The following is a 20,110-nucleotide window of genomic DNA, read 5'->3' as shown; positions in this document are numbered from 1 at the left end:
TCATGATTGGGTAGATTTTGGCATGAAGACTCTCTCAGGTATTTAATATCATCCTTTGATCATTCTCTTAGTTTGACCATCTATTAGAAAATATAGGAAATAAGGGAGATAGTTGAATCTACACAGAGCTAAATTTCAGGTCATTGTGGAAAATCTGAATGTATGCAAAGCTATTTATCCCTACAATAATGCAAGACAAAATAGATAAGGCAAAATATATCCATACTGACAATTGTCATTCTACAGTAGGCTTTACATGCTAAATAGTTATAACACTGCAGTAGATGTAATAAAACAGAATATTGATATTAGAATCAATCACACATTTTATCATAAAAAACTAAACAGATAAACAAAACATTTTTGTGAAAAACAAATCCTGCATTATAAACAGATTTGTATATATGTAATGGCTGTACTCTGTAATGGATCCAGGCCCAAATGGCACAGAATGTGAATTTTTTAACTGACTTGAGATAGAATTGCACTTTCTAAATGTCCCTGATCCTGATTCCAAACCCTTTGTAGTCTCTTCCTTCTGATAAGTTTGGAAGTTTAGTATGCGGGTAGTGCCAAATGTCAAAGTGCAAAAAAGAAGTTTAAAAACATTTGGCACATACCTAAGAAAACAACTTCACAAGGAAGAAAAAGAAGGTATCTTACATTCAGAGGTCAAATCACATTCCTCAAATCAAAGTAAGCTAACAGTTAGTTGCCTGTGAAATGAATGATAAATCTAGGGATGCTGTGGTAAGGTGAAGAGACAGATGTTTATATTTTCTGGCATCTCATTCTGATAGAAAGAATGTGAGAGCAGCCTTTTTTTTTCCTTTTAAAATCCACACTCCTCTTCTCCAAATGATCCTCCTCTTTATTTTTCCAACTCTTAATTCTTTAATTCCATCCCATCATTTCATACAATAATCCTTTCCTTTCAAGTCTTTTACTTTACATTGTTTAACAGTGTTTAAAGACAAAGGTTTTTTAAAAGTGCAAACAATATTTTGTCTTCCCAAGCAGTGTCTCTGTTTCTGCCCTTATTTGGTCTCACTGACAGATGCATTTGTATGTTAGATAGTGTATTACAAAAATTATGGATAGAGAGCGAGGTTTATTCACTTGAGCAATGCTGCTGTAGAAGTAGTCTCCCCATACAGATATTATTTTCAAAATATGACATAATTTAAAAACCTTATCATTTCTAAAAAAATTAAAGCGCTTCAACTAAATTTTATGTTTATTTATATGCTTACACTATTAGTAAAACATCTGTGGTCAGAGACTTACAGACTCAACAGAGTGATCCTAAGTAGTTTACAAAGTCCATCAACACAAATAAAAAAATAATCATATAAACAATACAGTTCCAAATAATCCATTTCCAAATACACACACCATTCCTTCACCATGTAGAATAAATGTTTTCATTATTCCTAAACATCCATTGGATTGCAGTTTGCAAAACAGACCAACTTATTGGCTGGCATCATCATTCCATCATTGGTTCCTAAATGTATCCCATTCTACCTACTTTCCCAGAACTAGGGGAACCTTTTGAACTGGGCTACACTACTAGTCTTCAAAACATTAGGTCTTTGCTTTAACAAATTAATAGGGGATGTTCTGGAGATGATAGCATATGTTTTCCCAACACTATAGATTTTTCTTTTCTTGTGGCACACTCAATTCTTTTTGCAAAGAATTCGTTTTCAAAAAGAAAAAGGCAAGCACTTCTTCCAGGCGCACATTCATTCAGCTTCATCAGCGAAGAGTGAAACTTTTTTTTTTTTTGCGAAAAGTTGCGAAAACTCCCTGGGCTTTCAGGGCAGAGAGAAAAACGGTACCCCGGACTACTAAACCCTCACTGCGTTTTACTACAGATTGCACCGTCGATTAAAAGTTGCGGGAACTCAAAAAACCTGGAGTCCCACTGTGTTCGGGTGAAAACAAGCCATTCTACATTTCTTTACTATTCCAAATTGTGAGACTTGGGAAGGGCGTTGAAAGTTTGCAGAACTTCAGGACGGGATGGCAGAAGCTCGTTGCAGATGTGCAGAATTAAGGGTTTTATGGGAGGAGCATCTCTGGATTAGACTGCCCCCATCTTTCTCCCCCTCCCCTTTCCCCCTTTCCCCACGTATTAATGACATCCGAGGGCGAAGAGAGAGAGGGCGATGCTCCTCCCGGGTGCGCTCCGGCCGAGCGTCAAGGCACAATGGCGGGAAGGTTTTTCCTGCCCGACCACCGGGGTCCCTCCCCACCTACCTTTCTGAGCAACCGCGTCCCGTCTGAGAAGCAGGAGCAACAGCAGGGGGAGCGCCGCGGGCCGAGTCCCCGGGGGGACGAGGAGGAGGAGGCGCTCGCGGCCGCTCACCATTTCCCGCCTCTCCTGCGCAGCAGCCGGTTGTCCGAATGCATCCCGAGGCGAACGGCTGCGCGTCTCCGGCGGCCGCTCGTGGATCCGGCCACCGCCCCCTCCCCTTCCTCTCCCTCCACCCACCGCTGGATCCCGCCGCCCCCGGTAGCCTCAACCACTTCCGGGTCTGTCAGGCTGTCCCGCTACCAGCAGCCGCGCCTCCTGCACCAGAGGGTCTCTCCAGGCTGCTGGTCCTCGGAGCCTTCCCGCCGGCCTGGCTGAGTCGCGGATAGAGCGAAGGGAGTCCCGGGCGGAGAAGGCGACAACCTCGCAACCAAGCGCTTTTGGGGGGAGGGTGGTGGGGATCTATTTAACAGCCAGATATGGTGGTGTTGGTGGGAGGCAGAGTCATGCCTTTCTAAAGGACTCAAATTGGCGAATGGAAAGGAAATCTCTAGTACAGGAAGTCCTCGACTTATAACAGTCAATTTAGTGATGTTCGAAGTTACAAGGCACTGAAGATAGTGACTTATGACCAGTGGTGAAATTCAAGGTTTTTTTTACTACCGGTTCGGTGGGCGTGGCTTGGTGGGCGTGGCAGGGGAAGGGGAAGGGTATTGCAAAATCTGTTCCCACCTCACTCTGGGGCCAGCCAGAGGTGATATTTGCCGGTTCTCCGAACTACTCAAAATCCCCGCTACTGGTTCTCTTGAACCTGCTGAATTTCACCCCTGCTTATGACCATTTTTCACACTTACGATCATGACAGTATCCCAGTGGTCATGTGATTTACATTCAGATGCTTGACCACCGATTCATATTTATGACAGCTGCAGTGCTCAGGAGTCATTTTGCCACCTGACAAACAAAGTCAATGGAGAACCCAGATTCATTTAACAACTATGTTACTAATTTAACTACTTCAGTGATTCACTTAACAAATGTGGCAATAAAAGTCGTAAAATGGGACAAATTCACTTAAATGTTTCACTTACAACATCAATTTTGGGCTCAATTGTGGTCGTAAGTTGAGGACTACCTGTATTGCTACCTTAAAGTATTTGTTTCTTGCAACTCCTTGCACCTGGAAGGAATGTCCAACTAATAACCATGTAACAGGCAAGCCCCTAATATATAAACTGACAACAAACAACAGTCCTTACTAGCACCAATGATATTACCTAGAGTAATGAGACATCTGCAAGAAAACAAGCAAGCTCAGAGAGCCCCAAAGAAGGACCCCTCAATCCTAAACAAAGTATGGAGGCTCTAACAATCAACCAAATGTACCTATTCTCAGGATATCTAATGTTTGTAGCCTTTAGATTAGTATTTCATAAATGCAGCAAAAAAACAAATTCAAATCAAATTCATAGAAGTCCAGGTAGCTTCTTCAGAAAGATCTGATGAAACAAACTTTTGTTGGAAGAACAAATTAAGGAGAGTTAGCAAGTCTGGTCACTTCTGTGTGGGGTTTTTTTTTTTTTTTTTGGCAGAATAAAGAACAACTGTTATCTAACTTTATCTTAATCAGAAAGATTTATTTTAGAGAACATAAGCTTAAGATGCATTCCTGTTCTGCCTAAAATTTACTATGTACCATTTTCCGCCTCATTCAGAACTTTCTGAAACCATTGCTGCCTGTTGCTCCAGATATTCAGAAGAAAAAGTATTATTTTAACATACCGGTATTTTAACAATAAAGCAATTTTACTTGCAAGCAAGGCAATGTAATAGCACTTTCACCTAATTTCTGATAAGATTCTTATGGCAAAAGTTTCTGACATTGAAAACAGGATTTTAAATTAAATTATATGACTGAAATTAAATTCCAGTGTTTGCCTTTCTATAAGCATAAAATGAATAACAGTTTTCTCCGTGTTGGTCAGTTTCTGCTAATCTTTCTTACAAAGACTAGCAGAAAGCCATTTGTTCTGGGTTAATAATTCTGAAATAGCTACTGCCTATCTTCCATATTCCTAATCATTAGGATTTAGAATTCACACAAAATCATAAACTGAAAAGAAATGAGAGAAAATTCACCTTGTATGTTAATGAAATTGTAATATTAAATGTGGGCCATATTTTTAACCACATACAATATAATGGAGGGGGGACACGGTGACTTGGACTAAGATATTGAGCTTGTCGATCAGAAAGGTTGGCAGTCGGTGGTTCGAATCCCTAGTGCCACGTAATGGAGTGAGCTCCCGTTACTTGTCCCAGCTTCTGCCAACCTAGCAGTTCGAAAGCATGTAAAAATGCAAGTAGAAAAATAGGAATCACCTTTGGTAGGAAGATAACAGCTTTCTGTGTAGTCATGCCGGCCACATGACCACAGAGACATCTTTGGACAGCGCTGGCTCTTTGACTTTGAAGTGAAGATGAGCACGATCCCCTAGAGTCAAGAATGACTAGCACATGTACGATGGGAACATTTATTTAACACAATGGAACTAATGGCGGCCTGTTTGACACATGGTGTAGACATGGTAGTTTCAGAAGCAGATTTATGCATTTTTCCTCATAGAAATCTTATAATTATGTAAAGTATTAGAAAAAACAGCCTATTTTCTTTGAGTATTTTATATGATTTAGGAATTTGTATACTGTAGGATGTCACACTCTTTCTGTCAATCATTCTGTCTAAGCTGAAGCATGGTCAGAAATTTATATTTTATGTGGATGGACTCCTGTTGATTTCCTATATGTGGAAGCTCAAGCATTCCACTTCAGCCTAAATCTTTTTTATCTGATGAATGAAAATCGTAAGTTCCATTAAAATATTTTCTAGCTACACATCATTTGCTTCATTTTATTGAAGGATCCTACATTTTCGAAGCCTGTAATATCTGTCGTTAATTTATATTTTATAGTCCATTAGCATGGATATTTTATTTTAATAAAAATATTTTTAAAAGGAAGATGTAACAAAATTGACAAAAAAGTGAATTTCTCCATGATGAAGTCTAGAAGAATAGTCTTGGATTGCAATTGCAATGCTGTCTGGGAATATATAAATTGCCCTCAACAACTCAATACAGATTTTGTGTTTTGTGGAATGAATCTGGAAAGAATTTAATTTATGTTTAACAAAGGTAGATTTATAAAGAATATATATAGATAGATAGTCCTTGGGTTACAACCACAATTGAGTCCAAAATTGATTTAACTAAGTGAGATTTGCTAATTGAATTTTGCCCCATTTTATAACCTTTCTTGTAACAGTTGTTAAGTGAATCACTGCGGTTGTTAAGTTAGTAGCATGGCTGTTAAGTGAATCTGGCTTTCCCATTGAGTTTGCTTGTTGCAAAAGGTGATCACATGACCCTGGGACACCCAAACCATCATAAATGCAAGTCAGTTGCCAAACATCAAAATTTTGATAATGGGACCATGCTGCAATGGTTGCGTACAAATGGTCATAAGTCACTTTTTTTCAGTGCAGTTGTAACTGAACAGTCACTAAATGAACTGTTATAAGTCAAGGGTTATCTATACTACCATGAACCAATTAATTACCAAATTTTTCTGAGTATAAGATGCTCCGGAGTATAAGACTTTAGTTTTTGGGTAGGAAAATAGGGGCGGGGGATTTCAGCCTATCAGGTATTCATGTCCTTAGCCTGATCAGCTTCAGCACATTAGTTTGCTGGTTGTGAACGCGCATGTGCAGGTTTTACGGGGCAATTGAATCCATTTGGTTCAGCTGTAAAGCAGGGAATGTCGTGACACTTGGATGAGCAATAGAGGACCATTCTCACATCCAGACCTGAAGCAAATTGAAGTTTTTACCCAGGAAGTTTCCAGCTGCCCTAATAGATGGATGTGTGGAGCAAAGCTGTTGTTTAGAGCATCAGTGATATTGGATGATATGATGCGTGTAGTGTGATTCAGTTTTATGTTGAGCAGTCTTATCCAAACCAGAGAACAATATTCTGCTGTTAAAAAGAAAAATTTTACATGAAAGGATCAAGACTGAGTTGAAAGTGAATTTACAAATTATAGTCTACAAAAATGACATCGAAAAAAATACTATACTGGATATTCAGGGGAAAAAATCTGGCTGATGTTTTAACAATAGAAAGAGATACTTATAAACAATAAGCCAACAGACTGCCTTGGGTAATTTTTTTATATTGGATTTACAAAAGAGACTTGTTAAAATGTTGAAGAATCTCATTAAAAGGGACAATCAAGTTCTAAGGTTTTATTTGAATGCATTATAGATTAAAATTATAAGTGAAGGAAGGAGTTGGAAGTATATCTTAATAGGTTAAAAAGGTAAAGGTCCCCTTCACACATATGTGCAAGTCGTACCCAACTCTAGGGGGTAGTGCTTATCTCCGTTTCAAAGCCGAAGAGCCATCACTGTCCGAAGATGTCTCTGTGGTCATGTGGCCAGCATGACTAAATGACTAAGGCGCACGGAACACTGTTACCTACCCACCAAAGGTGGTCCCTATTTTTCTACTTGCATTTTTACATGCTTTCAGAAGCTGGGACAAGTAACGGGAGCACACACTGTTATGCGCTACTAGGGATTCGAACTGTCAATCTTTCTGATTGACAAGCTCAGCATCTTAGCCACTGAACCACCACATCCTATCTTAACAGGTTAGACACTTGTTATTACAAAGTACAGTGCTTCAATATATGATCTTTTTTGTTTGTTTTTACATCTTGAATTTTTCACAGCTGGATACATTTTTCCTTAGAATATTGACTTTCTCTTCTGATTTTGCCGTGGGGAGTACAAGCATGCCATTGGGACCTTTATAGTGCAATATCTCACATTCTAATAACAATATATAGGTTCTGACAGATTTTTTTTCTAATGCCAAGAAATATGAAAAGTTTATTAGTGATAAGTTAATTTGGTACCATAGAATGGGAGCATTTGACAGGCAGATTAATTTTTTTCAGAGAATTTGCTATTTCACATGTATTTGATCGTAAGCAACTTTAGAAAAGGTCAGTTTTCTTATGAATCTGGTTTAGATCATTTTGTTCCCAACTCTATCAAAGTTAGAGCTGCAAGCAAATACAAATAGTGCCAGACATTGTGAAGAAACATCTGGTTATATGACTTGTTTCAAAGACTTGGGAGCACAGTTTGCTCTAGTGAACTGGGCTTACAAACGGCTACATAAAAATAGATTACTCACTTCCTTTTTTAAAACACTTATTTCATTTGCACTTAAACTTTTCACTGTGTCTATAGGTGACTGAATAGAGAGAATAAAAACAAATTAGGGCAGTTTGCTAGACCAGTTCTTGAATACAGCTCATCTGGAACCCGCACTGCATATCAGAGATTAATTTAATTGAGCAAGTCCAGAGATATTTTAAGAGAAAAGCCCTCCACTCCTCTGCTCACAACAGAATACCTTATGTCACCAGACTTGAAATTTTGGGCTTAAACAATTTAGAACTTTGCCATCTTCAATCCGACCTAAGCATAGTACATAAAATTATCTGCTACAATATTCTACCTGTCAAAGAATACTTCAGCTTCAACCACAACAACACACGAGCATACAATAGATACATACTTATGCTAAACTGCTCCAAACTTGTTTGCAGAAAATATGATTTTAGTAACAGAGTGGTCAATGCCTGGAATGCACTACCTGATACTGTTTTCTTCCTGAAAGCTCAAACTTTAACCTTAGACTGTCTATTGTCAACCTCGCCCCATTCCTAAGAGGTCTTTAAGGGGCGTGCATAAGCACACCAGCATGCCTACCGTCCCTATTCTAATAGTCCTTTGTATTTGTATTCATTTCATGTATACATAATCATGTTTATACTTATATCTGTTATTTAATTCATGTTAAATAAATAAAATAAAAATAAATAGAATATGCTCAGAGATACATTTTTGAAATTGTAGCTTTTTGGACAAAGCAGTGGCTTTATATATTTATATTCTTTTGCTGCTCCACAAGGAATAGGTGTCATTCTAATGAATGTAAAATCTATGAGCTCTATGATTACTTTTTATATTATCATCGAGAACTGCTGGAACTCACGTACTTTTGCAAAAATTCCCAGTTCACATCCTAACATATTCAGAGATAGAGTAGGAAAATATATTTGTGGAACCAAATTATCACATTTGACAATAAAGTATTAGATGAACAAATTCTCCTATTTGGTACAACACTTTTCCAATGTATGTGTAATTCTCTTCCAGAGTCAGTTCAAATGTATTTATGAAACAAATACATATTAATTGAATTTGCCATAATGGAACACAAGTACTGTAGATGCTGTCAAACCTGTTCTTTGGGTTAAATTATCAAACATCCTTTTTAATATTTAATATATTATAACAAAATATATCCCCCCCAAATTGATAGAAATATTGGCAGGCATGGAGAAAATTATCCATGAAATTGAAGCTGGGAAAGACCCTGGTGTGTACGTACACAAATATTAACCAACTTTCAAAACTATAAAAGCTGCTCTATTGTGGAGGATAAATTCTACAATTTGTTGACAATAATATGTCTTGTTTATGGCTTTATTGCTAATAAGTGAATTATATAAAAACAATATTAAAGACTGCCCCACATAGCCATAGGAAGCAGTTCAATGATATTTCCAAACTGTTGCATTAAAAAAGCACCTTGCCATTTAAAATTTGATTTTTGATACCCATTATTACATACAAGAATAATAAACAACTTCTGAAACACTTGCTGAAGTCCATCAACTCTTTTAACTCAGACTCATCAAATGGATTTTAGATAACAATAAAAATGCTAGTTCATTTTGTGTCTGCATGTTGATTCCGGGAGATTAATATTTCAAAGGAAATCATAGATTCAATGAAATGTGTGGAAGAAAGAAATAAGAAATGAGCTGGAGTTTCAGATGACTTCACGATGAAAGCACTGAGCTGATATTTAATGGCTAACTCATAATTTAATGGTGTACTGTTTTGTGTTTTAATAAAGCCACAGGAAAATTTCCAAAATTTTAATTCTATAAAATTTTTGATCATGCTATGGTAAAAATCTGAGGTAAATTCTGATTTCAGTTAAATCAATGCAATTACGTATTCATTACTTGTATCTTCTTATTTATTCGAAAACATTTCTTGAAAAATATATAGAAGTAAAGTAACAACGACAATATTGTGAAGAATAGACTTGGGAATTTTTGCACCACTCCACTGTAAGATTTATCAGGAAATTATCTGAATAGTATTTGGAACCAAAGTGTTATCAATTAAATCTTGATATGCCTTATAATATATTTTCATAATTTGATGCTGAAAAGTTTGTCTTCTGTAAATTGCCTTCCTTCGAACTTTAGCAACTTGGATAACTTTAGAGATTATCTTTTTCCTAAAAATGGATAAGCTTTCATCCTGTTTCTTCACCACCATTTCTTGTATTCCTTTAATTATAGCATCCTATTATTGTTCTTGGACAGTGCAACACATAGAGACTCAGACAGCTTCAACAATCAGCTGCATTGCCACTTGTTCAATGAGAACAAGGAAAAAGGAAAATGGCTAATCCTTTCCTTCCAGTTCTGCAATTCCCAATTCACTTCTATAAGGCTTAAAATCAAAGATTTAAAAATAGCTCTGGGCAGCACTGAATGATAACTTCCAAAACAACACAAGGAAAATGCATGGGAACATAATGCTAATTGTATTTAAATAATTTTAATGAACTGAAATGCTGGTTCTATCTACATTCTGAAATGCTATTTTTAGTGAGACTCTCCATGGTCATGATCTTCCGGTTCTCTGCTGAAGACCCTTGAAATAAGGGGACCGTTGATGTAATGTTCTCAATATTGTTCCTGTCTTTCTGTTTCAATCACCATTTCATCTACTTATGGTGCATCTTACATAAGAACATTTATCAGGGGTTAATTTCAGACCTCAAAAATGTATATATTGTCCCTTTAAAAAAAAGTAAAGGTAAAAGTGCACAAGAGCTGCAGTTCATTTATCACAGATTTATGTATTAACATAGAGCAGGACAGGGGGAAATATACATTGACTTGCTTACTGATCTCTCTGTTATCATCTCTTTATAGTAACTAACCACACAAGCAGTTTGTAGACATGCAGTATTCGCTATCTTTCCAAACTTGCAGTATTCACTATCTTTCCAAACTGTGCCAAACACCTTTATCTCAGTGTAGTCCAGATAAACAATGCATTTTCTATTGTTCCTGAGGCAAGTTTTCTTTCAAAGGCACAAACTGTATATCCAGTGCTGGGGCAATTCAGAAGGATGAAGAACATTCTACAACTCCATGGGGAAAAAATGAAAGCATAGCTTCTCCCTAAAAGTATAAATACACTCTAACATTTCTCTAGTTTTTATTTATTAGTGCATTTTCTTACTTGCTTACTTTCCATTGTTTATTTTCTAGACATACTTAGCCCAATCAGAGAAACGAAAAAGATTTGCATTATGTTGAAGTTGCCAACTATATGCATATACACTGATCTACTATTAATCTGTTACAGATATGAATATGTTGACGCTTACATTGAGCATCTAGAAGGGTAATATGCTTAACAATTGAAGTCTTTCCCACATAGCCCAACAGAAATCCATTTGTACATAATGATTTTCTGCTATTGTAAATTTTAATGCACTGAATAGTTGCATAAACTGGATTTGCCCTTTAATTTTCTATCTGTTTTGAAGCAATAATGACCTGAAATGTTACAGGAAATCCGAATCTCTCAGACTCACACCAATTAAGGACAGGTTAATTTCATGTAAAGAAAAAGTGCCAAGTTTAAATATTCATCTCTGGATGAGATCATCCCTGATGCATTCCCACAGCTGATTGTAATATAAACTAAGGTTTCCCATGTGAGCTGTTCTTGACAGCTAGAAGCAATGATGTCATTTTTGATTGGCCATTTAGAAACATGGAGATAGTATTTAACACAAAAACATTTGTCCTGCTTTCTCTCAAAACTCCAATTTCCTTTAAAAGAATACTGTAATTCCTGGCAGTATTTAAAAACTAGGTTTATATTAGACTAACCAATAGCCCGGCATTGCCCTGGTATTTATTTATATGGGGAAAATGTCCGGACCAAATGTAATTTTTAATTTTGGATTTTCCCTCTTACCAGAGGAAGCCCCCTTATGGAGTACTGTGAAGCCTGAAAGAGCAATTTCTCCCTGAGCCCTGATTTTGGCAACAATTAAATTAGTTAACCCAAAAGTTAACTTTTTGTTCACCCAAAAGTGTAATTTCTAATATTGGATTTCTCTCCTTACCAGAGGGACCTCCCTTGTGGAATACTGTGAAGCCGTTACCACAGCAACTCTACTGCGCTGTACAGTAGAAGCCATTTTAAGGCAGTACAGTAGAAGCCATTTTAAGGCACAACAGGCTGCATCTTAACAGAACACTTCTATCCCCCGGGAGTGATAGGGGTGTCTTACCCCCACAGTATTTGTTTCCAGATAGTAAGTCATCTGTGTACCAACTTTGGTTGAAATTCCTCCAGGCATTCCAGAGTTCTGCTGGAACACACACACATTTAAATATATATTTAAATGTATGTATGTATGTATGTATGTGTATGTGTGTATGTGTGTGTATATATATATATATATATATATATATATATATGTGTGTGTGTGTGTGTGTGTGTGTGTGTGTGTGTGTATGTATATATACACATACATACATACATACATACATACACATACACATACACATACACATACACATACATATATACCTACACACACACACACTGTGTGTGTGTGTGTGTGTGTGTGTGTGTGTGTGTGTGTGTTAGTTTATGAACTTAGCACATTTACTTTTGGTACATGTCTGTTCGACCGGAATGTAAAAGGCTTTTCCAAACAACAATCTAGATCCATTCATTCATTCATTCATTCATTCATTCATTCATTCATTCATGCAATTTCATTAATTCTTGCAAATGTATGCAAGGCATACCTTTTATCCACCAACAACCCTTGAGTCAGAAAGCAAATGATTGGGTTGAAGCAATCCAGTGAGTTTCCATGGCTGAGTATGAAGTTGAACTTTGGTCTCTACAATCCTAGTCAAAACTTTAATCATTTAACTATGTTGGGAACGACTTGCAATAAGCTACCCACCAGTAGCAAATATCTGTAGTTCAGGTATAGGATGAGGGTGAAGGTTTATTCTCTGAGCTTGTGGGTTGGTTTCCCAACATTTTGTTACCAGCCTAGTTACCAGCTTTAGTGGAGTTTAGGGGATGTCAGTGTCAGAGTTCTTATCAAGCTACTCACTCTCTGGACTAACAGCAAGTCTAAGAAAGGTTGTTTTCCAATACACTGCTTGGAGAGTCCAAGCAATGAGGTTAAAGTCAGCCAATCTGCCCAGGACTGAATTGAAACTTTAGCCACACGTCTGGTGTTGCCTTGACTTGTCAGATTTTCAATTCAGTCAAAGCCCAGTGGATGCATTTCTCAGTTTCTCTTCAATCCTTTCATATTGGCTTGGACTCTCCAAAGTTTTTTTCTGCTTTAATTTGAGTTTTTTTCCTTTAATTTTCCTTCCCTAGAGAGCAGAAGTGGTGAGAAGTTCCCTTTACATAGTCCTTTCACTATTTGTCGCCTTTTCCCGGCTTCCATGGTGTCCTGGGCTCACTCAGGCACCGCGGAGGTCGCTGACAGCTGCCGGTGGGAGCGTGGGGTTGGAGTGCTGATGCCCACACGATTGCGCTTTTTTCACTTTTCTGCGCAATCACTTTTTATGGCAGGGGTTTCTGTTGCCCCTGTCCGTGCTCATTGGGAAGCTGGCACAGAGCCTCGATAGGGTTTTTTTTTTTTGTTTCCAGTGGCCATTTTGGATTGCCTTTCTTTTCCTGTGTGTTTCTGCCTGCTGGTGCATCTCTTCCTGCCCTGCTCCCTGCAGATCACCGCTGCAGACTTCTTGTACAGTCCTCCAATGCGGTCTTTGTTGGGGGATTGCTCCCCATGGCTCGAGCTCTTCCTTAGCATCGGGGATCAGGCTCATTAGTTCTGCATCTGCGCTGGTGCTGGGAGTGAGATTAACTCGCACCTCAGAGACTGCCTTCAACTTATTACTCCTGCCTGCTACTGTCAGTGTCTCCCCCTGCGAAGCGCTAAGGTGTTTGTGTGCCAACTTCACCTGGGTGGTGAGTGAAGAGCTCTCTAGTCCCTTCCAGTCATCCAGATTGCTGTTATGGCGGAGCAGGCCCCTGGGGATATTAGCCAGCCTAGTTCCTCTACCAGCAGGATTCCTCCTAGACAGGCTAGCAAGGTGGCAAGGGAGGCCATGAAAGCCAGCAAACCTTCCTCCAGACAGGACAAGCAACTGGGGCCAGGCTGTGATAAAGATGCCCTCAGACGGCAAAAGGCCTTGGAAATGCAATTTCAGAAGACCCAGCAGCAGGCCCAGGGCACCAATCAGTCTCACCCCAGGGATCCTTCACCAGAGGTCAGACCAGAGCAAAGGCCTCCCATTTCCGAAAGTGAAGGGGAACGGCTGGAATTTTCCCCTCAGGCTTCACTGGCCATGGCTGCTTTCCAGGTTCACCAGGGGCTTCAATGGCTGACCATGCAGACCTTTTTGAATGTCCATCAGAGGGGGAAGGGGATCCAATTCCCTTGGGACCCCTGGTTCCACAATCTCCGCTCGCCCATCCATCTCATACAGGTCACCCTGCAGAAGATCGGGGACCTGATCCTTCTGTTGAAATGCAAGATGTAATTACTAGAGCCATAGCCCAGGACATTGAGAGTGGGATGCACCAGCAGGGCAAGCACTCATGCAAGACCCATCACATTCAGGCCCCGGATCCTCCCAGGGAGGTGGTACAAGCCCCAAGACCTGCTCCCCCCCATTCCTCATTGGAAAGTGAGGACTCGGCCTGGGAGGAAGATATCCTTCCTATCCCTGAGTCAGAGTTCTCAGGGGATGAGTCAGCCCTTCCGGACAAACCCTCCTTCTCCGGCTTATTCAAACAGGCTAATTTCAAGACTATTTGGAATAAGGCGAAGGCCTATACCATTTGGGCTCTACCACCCCAGAGCAGGGTGCTCCTGATCCCTCGGACCTCAGTGAAGGTCTGTTCTTGTGCAGGCTCAAGAAATTGTAACTAATTCCAAATTATTACCCCCAAAATAATGACAGGCCTCAGGACTGCCAGTCCTTTCATGACAGAGGCTGCCAGCAGAATTTCTCCAAGCGGCCCTTCCATGGGGGGTCTGGCTCCAGACCCTTCTGTAAGTATAAGTGACCATCAATGGAGGGCTCCCATTGGCAGATGTCTGCAACTGTTCCAGGCCCAATGGGATTGCACCACATCAGACCAGTGGGTCCTCCAAACCATCCGCATAGGTCTGACACTGGAATTCCTCTTACCCCCACCTCGTGACTTCATCAGGTGTCCCACCCCCTCCTGCACTGTAAAAAAGACTCTCATGGAACAGGAGTCCTCCACCTCAGGGACATCAGGGCCATAGAACCGGTTCCACACAGTCATGAAGGGACAGGGTTTTATTCCATTCTGTTCCTTGTCCCAAAGAATTCTGAGGGGATGGAGGGGCATATTACATCTAAAGAAGCTAAACCGCCATATAGCGTCCCTCCAATCCATCCTGGGCTGCATCAGACCAGGGGATCTGTTAACATCCATAGACCTGAAGGAGGCTTATCTACACATTCCCCATCCACAAGGCCCACCACAGGTTTCTAAGTTTTTTCTATGCAGGCCAGCACTTCCAGTACAGGACTCTGCTGTTCGGCCTGTCATCGGCCCCACGAACCTTCACAAAAATCCTGGCAGCGGTCACGGCCTTCCTCAGATCGTGCCCAGTGTGCCTACAATGCTACCTGGACAACATTCTCATCCAGTCATCGTCCCGCCAGCAAGCGACGCTAGACCTGCAATATACGATGGTGGTTCTTTGGGACCATGGGTTCTCTGTCAACCTGGAAAAGAGTCATCTGGTCCCAACCACCAGGTTGCAGCACCTCGGCAGCGTCATAGACACTGTTGCATGTCTGGTCTCCCTATCTCCCAACTGAATGACAAGCCTCGGGTCCCTAGTGCATCAAGTTCACCAGGAAAGTCACATCCTGATTGTACAGCTGTCCCATCTATTATTGAAAATGATATCCTGCCTCACCATTGTGCCTTGGGCCTGTCTCCACTCTTGTCAGCTTCAATGGTTCCTCCTGTCATACCAGAGGGCCAAACAAAGCAACTCTCCAGTGCTGATCGCGTTCCTCCTCTGCCGGTCCTTCGACTGGTGGATCTCCTCTGCACTAACAAAGGGATCCTTCTTCAGAAAACCGGGATGCCAGCCTGTTCGGCTGGTGAGCTCACCTCCACAACCACATCGCACAAGGCAGGTGGTTGGCACCCAAACTGACACACAGCATCAACTGGCTGGAGCTGAGTGCGGTGAGGCTGGCTCTGTGTCATTTTCAGAACTTCATCCAGGGTCACCACGTGATGATCCTCACAGACAATGTGGCAGCGAAAGCACACATAAATCTCCGGGGGGGGGCACTCAATCCAAATCTCTGATGACGGAGGCCGAGTCCCTGGGAAAGACATCTGTGCTCAATTCAGGCAGAGCACATATCCAGAGTGAACAACATCCAGGCGGACTGGCTGAGCAGGGCCACGGCTGAACATTCAGAGTAGGGCCTGCATCCGACTTATTCCATCTTCTGTCTTAGAGGTTTGGCCAGCTGGTAGTCAACCTATTCGCCACACCAGAGAACGCCTACCTCCCAAGGTTCTTCATGAGGTTTTACCACCCGCAGGTGAAAGGTGTCATCACCTTACATTGCCCCTGGCCACTAGGACTCCTATATGCCTTCCCTACACTGCCCCTCCTGCCCAGAGTAATCCAGAAGATCCTGGAGGAGAGAGCAGAAGTTCTACTCGTGGCTCCTTTCTGGCCAAGAAGGACCTGGTTCGCTGATCTGGTGAGTATGTCCGTTAATCCACCTTGGCGGATTCCCCCGCAGGAGGTCTCTCTCAGCCAGGGAGTTCTACCACACCCAGAGCCCCAATGGCTATAACTAGCCTTATGGCACTTGAGAGGGACCTCCTGAGCAGGGGCAGTCTCTCTGTCAAAGTCATACACACTATTCAGGCATCCAGAAGACCTGCTATGACCAAAATGTATGACTCCACCTGGAGATCATTTGAAAGATGGTGCACCACACATGACATAACACCAACCGCAGCTACTGTCCCCCAGATTCTGGACTATTTGCAGGAGGGACTTGACCAGAGCCTGGCACCTAACACCCTCAGGCACCAGGTAGCTGCTCTATCCACAATTCTTGCACCCAACACTCACTCGTCTCTTGGACGACACCTCATCATCCATAGCTTCCTGCAGACTGCCACCAATCTGAGACCTCCGGTCATCCATAGGTACCCATCATGGGAACTCAAGGTGGTGTTACGGGCCCTTATATCGGCACCCTTTGAGCCTCTATGTTCCACCAGCTTGAAACATCTCACCTTTAAGACAGTTTTCTTAATTGCCATCATGTCTGCTCTACGGATCTCGCAGTTGGCAGTTCTATTGGTGAGAGAGGACTTGTGTCGGATTCATCTTGATACAGTGGTCCTCCGTCTGGACCCGACTTTTATTCCCAAGATCAACTCCTGGTTTCACCGTGCCTAGGAGGTCATTCTCCCAGATTTTTGTCCTCATCCCAGACATCTGAAGGAAAAGAGATGGCACATTCTTGGTATCCGCCGCACTCTACGCAAGTACATCAAGCGTACGGCAGCTTTTAGATGTTCTGAATCGCTTTTCATCTCGTTTCAACCTGCATCTCAAGGTCTCAAAGTTTCTTCATCCACCATCGTTTACTGGCTGCAGGCATGCATCTCCCTCACATACGTCTTACAATCCAGACCGGTGCCTCAGCATATCACCGCACATTCCACGAGGAGTTCTGCTACCACAGCGGCCTGGGCGACCCGACCGCCAATAGAAGAGATTTGCAAAGCTTCTTGGACTTCCTTATCTCCATTTGTTCGGAATTATATATTGGACAAATTTGCTTCTGTGGAGGGGGCTTTTGGTAGGTGAGTCCTACAGGGGATCCATAACAGCGGAGAGACTCTGGACTCTTCTGTTTCCCGCCCTAGTGACATTTAGCTTGGGTATGTCCCATTGCTTGGACTCTCCAAGCAGTGTACTGGAAAATGACCATTGGCTTACCTGAAGGGTCATTTTCAGTACGCTGCGAGGAGAGTCCAATCCCACCCTGGGTTCTCTGCTATCACAGTTTATTGGACCTGTTAGTTTTTTTGGACTAGTTTGAACTTCTTATCAACGTGTACAGTTCCACGCCTTCATTGAAAATCTGGCAAGTCAAGGCAACACCAGAAGCATGGCTAAAGTTTCAATTCAGTCCTGGGCAGATTGGCTGAGTTTAACCCCATTGCTTGGACTCTCCTTGCAGCATAAAATGATGCTTCAGTTAAGCCAATGGTCATTTCCAAAGGTGAGAAATATTTGGCCACAAAGTGAATCAGATAGCCTTGCACCACTTGGTCTTTGTTATTGACATATTTGTATAACATATCCAACAATTCTGATACATCCCATACATTCCTTGCCAAACACTTGCTTTTCTATAACAATATGATAACTATTCATTGAAATCAGTGAAGTACTGACAAGATTTAATGCTTGATCCATGATTTCATTTCAGGTGAGTATATCTGGAATGCAATAAGATGCCTCTCTCAAGCAAAAATGCTATCCCTAAACAAAAAGTAGTTGCATCATGCCCTTTTTACAGCTGCAGTGGCTTTGACCAAAACTGGAAAATGACTTCATCGGACTTCAGGAAAGTTATATTTCAGACAAGCAAGCAGACAGCAATGAACAAAAGCAACAAAAAACTGTTAAAAAAATTATATGTATGAATAAAAGTCTGTAGCTTTTACCACAAGCCACAACAATTTGACATACTTCCCACCAAAAATAATAATTAAATAAATGTTTCTAATGATGTGATTGTAATTTGTTCCTTCTGGACCACTTTATGGAAATATCCCAACAGGAAGACCGAAACCATAGCAAACAGTGCAGCTGTAGCCAATCGAATATTGTCAAGCAACTAGTGGACACCATTTTTCAATAAATCTTGCCCATATTCTTTTAATTTACTGCCGTTACAAAATCTGTGTGAACTGGACAGCAGTTTTCCTATGACCTGTCCTATCACTGTACTTCAAATTAAGATAAAACTTGATCATTCAGATAAATTAGGCACCTAGAGTGTTTTAACAACTCCCCTAACTACTGCAGAAATGTTGGTATTGACATTGAATACTGTCAATTTCTTGAGCATTTTTCTGTGGATTTGGCTCTATGATTTATTATTTCTAAAATGATAGTGGTAAAAGCAAGCTGTAGAGAAAGTTGTTTCTTATTTTCCTCCTGTCTTTCCTACCCCTTTTTATATTCTTTCTTTATCCCATATAAATTTGTTGAATTTCAGCTCCAACAATACACAGAACTGGAATCCAAATTTTGTTAATATTTTTGGGAAAGGTAGCTTGTGGTGGTCAAGGTGTTAGGCTACAAATAGGAAGACTTATGTTTAGGTCAGCCTTAATCATGTTTATTCTTTGCATTTTGCTCTTAGATGAAAAGCTAGATATAAATTAATCAATAAACATCTAATACGCGACATGCTTTCCATACCTTTATTACGAAATAATTTTTGTATTTTGGACTAGCTAGAAAGAATTCTGAGGGAACTGCTACATATACTGCTGAATAACGCACATTTAACACATAATACAAATCATATTTAATATAGACAAGACAAGAGTAATTTAAGACTTTTTAAACATAAGTACCTTTTTAGTGATAGTGTATCAATAGTACAGTACAACAATGCCCTCTAGTGTGCAGAACCCCCTAATGCATTACTATAAATTTATTAATTTTCCTTTAAAATTAATGTAACACATCGGGATGGCTGATAATGTGAAGTCATATCCGTATCATCAAGAAATTACTTTAATATAATATACCTAAATTTACATTCATATAAATGCTTTATTTATGCATATCTGAAACCAGAAGACAAACATTTTATTCATTTAATGAAGTAGTCTACACCTATACCATAATAAATGTGTTATTAAAGCCCTTTTGTTATTGCAAAAGAGAGGAGAACAGAAATACAACACATATTGCCCGTATGTATTTGATCATTTGGTTAAATATTTTAGCCTATCAGATCTCAGGCAACAATGTAGTGAGTTTTTTCCCCGAATTCTTGCACTGATGCTGCTATACTAAAAAAATATTAAATGAAGAAATCATTATATCAGAACTGATATCCTTCAATCAGGTCAGAGAGTGAGTCATATTATACAAAATCTGAACTGCTTTATGCGATTTCCAGGACAAGGAAAGCATATCAACCTTCCATACAGACACATCACCATCGTACAATTTCTCTTGCCAAACTTTATTCTGAGAGGAAATTTGATAATAATATGAAGTTGGATTTGTTATGATTAAATGCTGGGTTTAGGTTAGTTATGTGCCATTATTTTATTATTGACCCTAATACATACAGTAGATCAGTGTTTCTCAACCTTGGCGACTTTAAGTCCTGTGGACTTCAACTCCCAGAGTCAGCTGGCTGGGGGACTCTGGGAGTTGAAGTCCACAGGACTTAAAGTCGCCAAGGTTGAGAAACACTGCAGTAGATATTCTA

At 40.4% G+C, this 20,110-nt stretch overlaps 1 protein-coding gene across 2 annotated transcripts in view; it reads right to left on the bottom strand.

Annotated features, from left to right (window-relative positions):
* DCBLD2 (discoidin, CUB and LCCL domain containing 2) overlaps positions 1-2,485 on the bottom strand; it is a 28,718-nt gene extending 26,233 nt beyond the window's left edge. For both annotated transcript variants that reach the window (XM_032220165.1, XM_032220166.1), the window contains exon 1: positions 2,266-2,485. In XM_032220165.1, the coding sequence (XP_032076056.1) occupies positions 2,266-2,377 (112 nt within the window). In that variant the 5' untranslated portion in view covers positions 2,378-2,485. The remainder of the gene's footprint in view (positions 1-2,265) is intronic.
* Positions 2,486-20,110: the final 17,625 nt, after the last annotated feature.

Source organism: Thamnophis elegans, chromosome 6 (assembly GCF_009769535.1).
Source record: "Thamnophis elegans isolate rThaEle1 chromosome 6, rThaEle1.pri, whole genome shotgun sequence".
Lineage (NCBI taxonomy): Eukaryota > Metazoa > Chordata > Lepidosauria > Squamata > Colubridae > Thamnophis > Thamnophis elegans.
The sequence above is the reverse complement of the archived record's forward strand: the minus strand, read 5'-3'. Positions and strand labels throughout refer to the sequence as shown.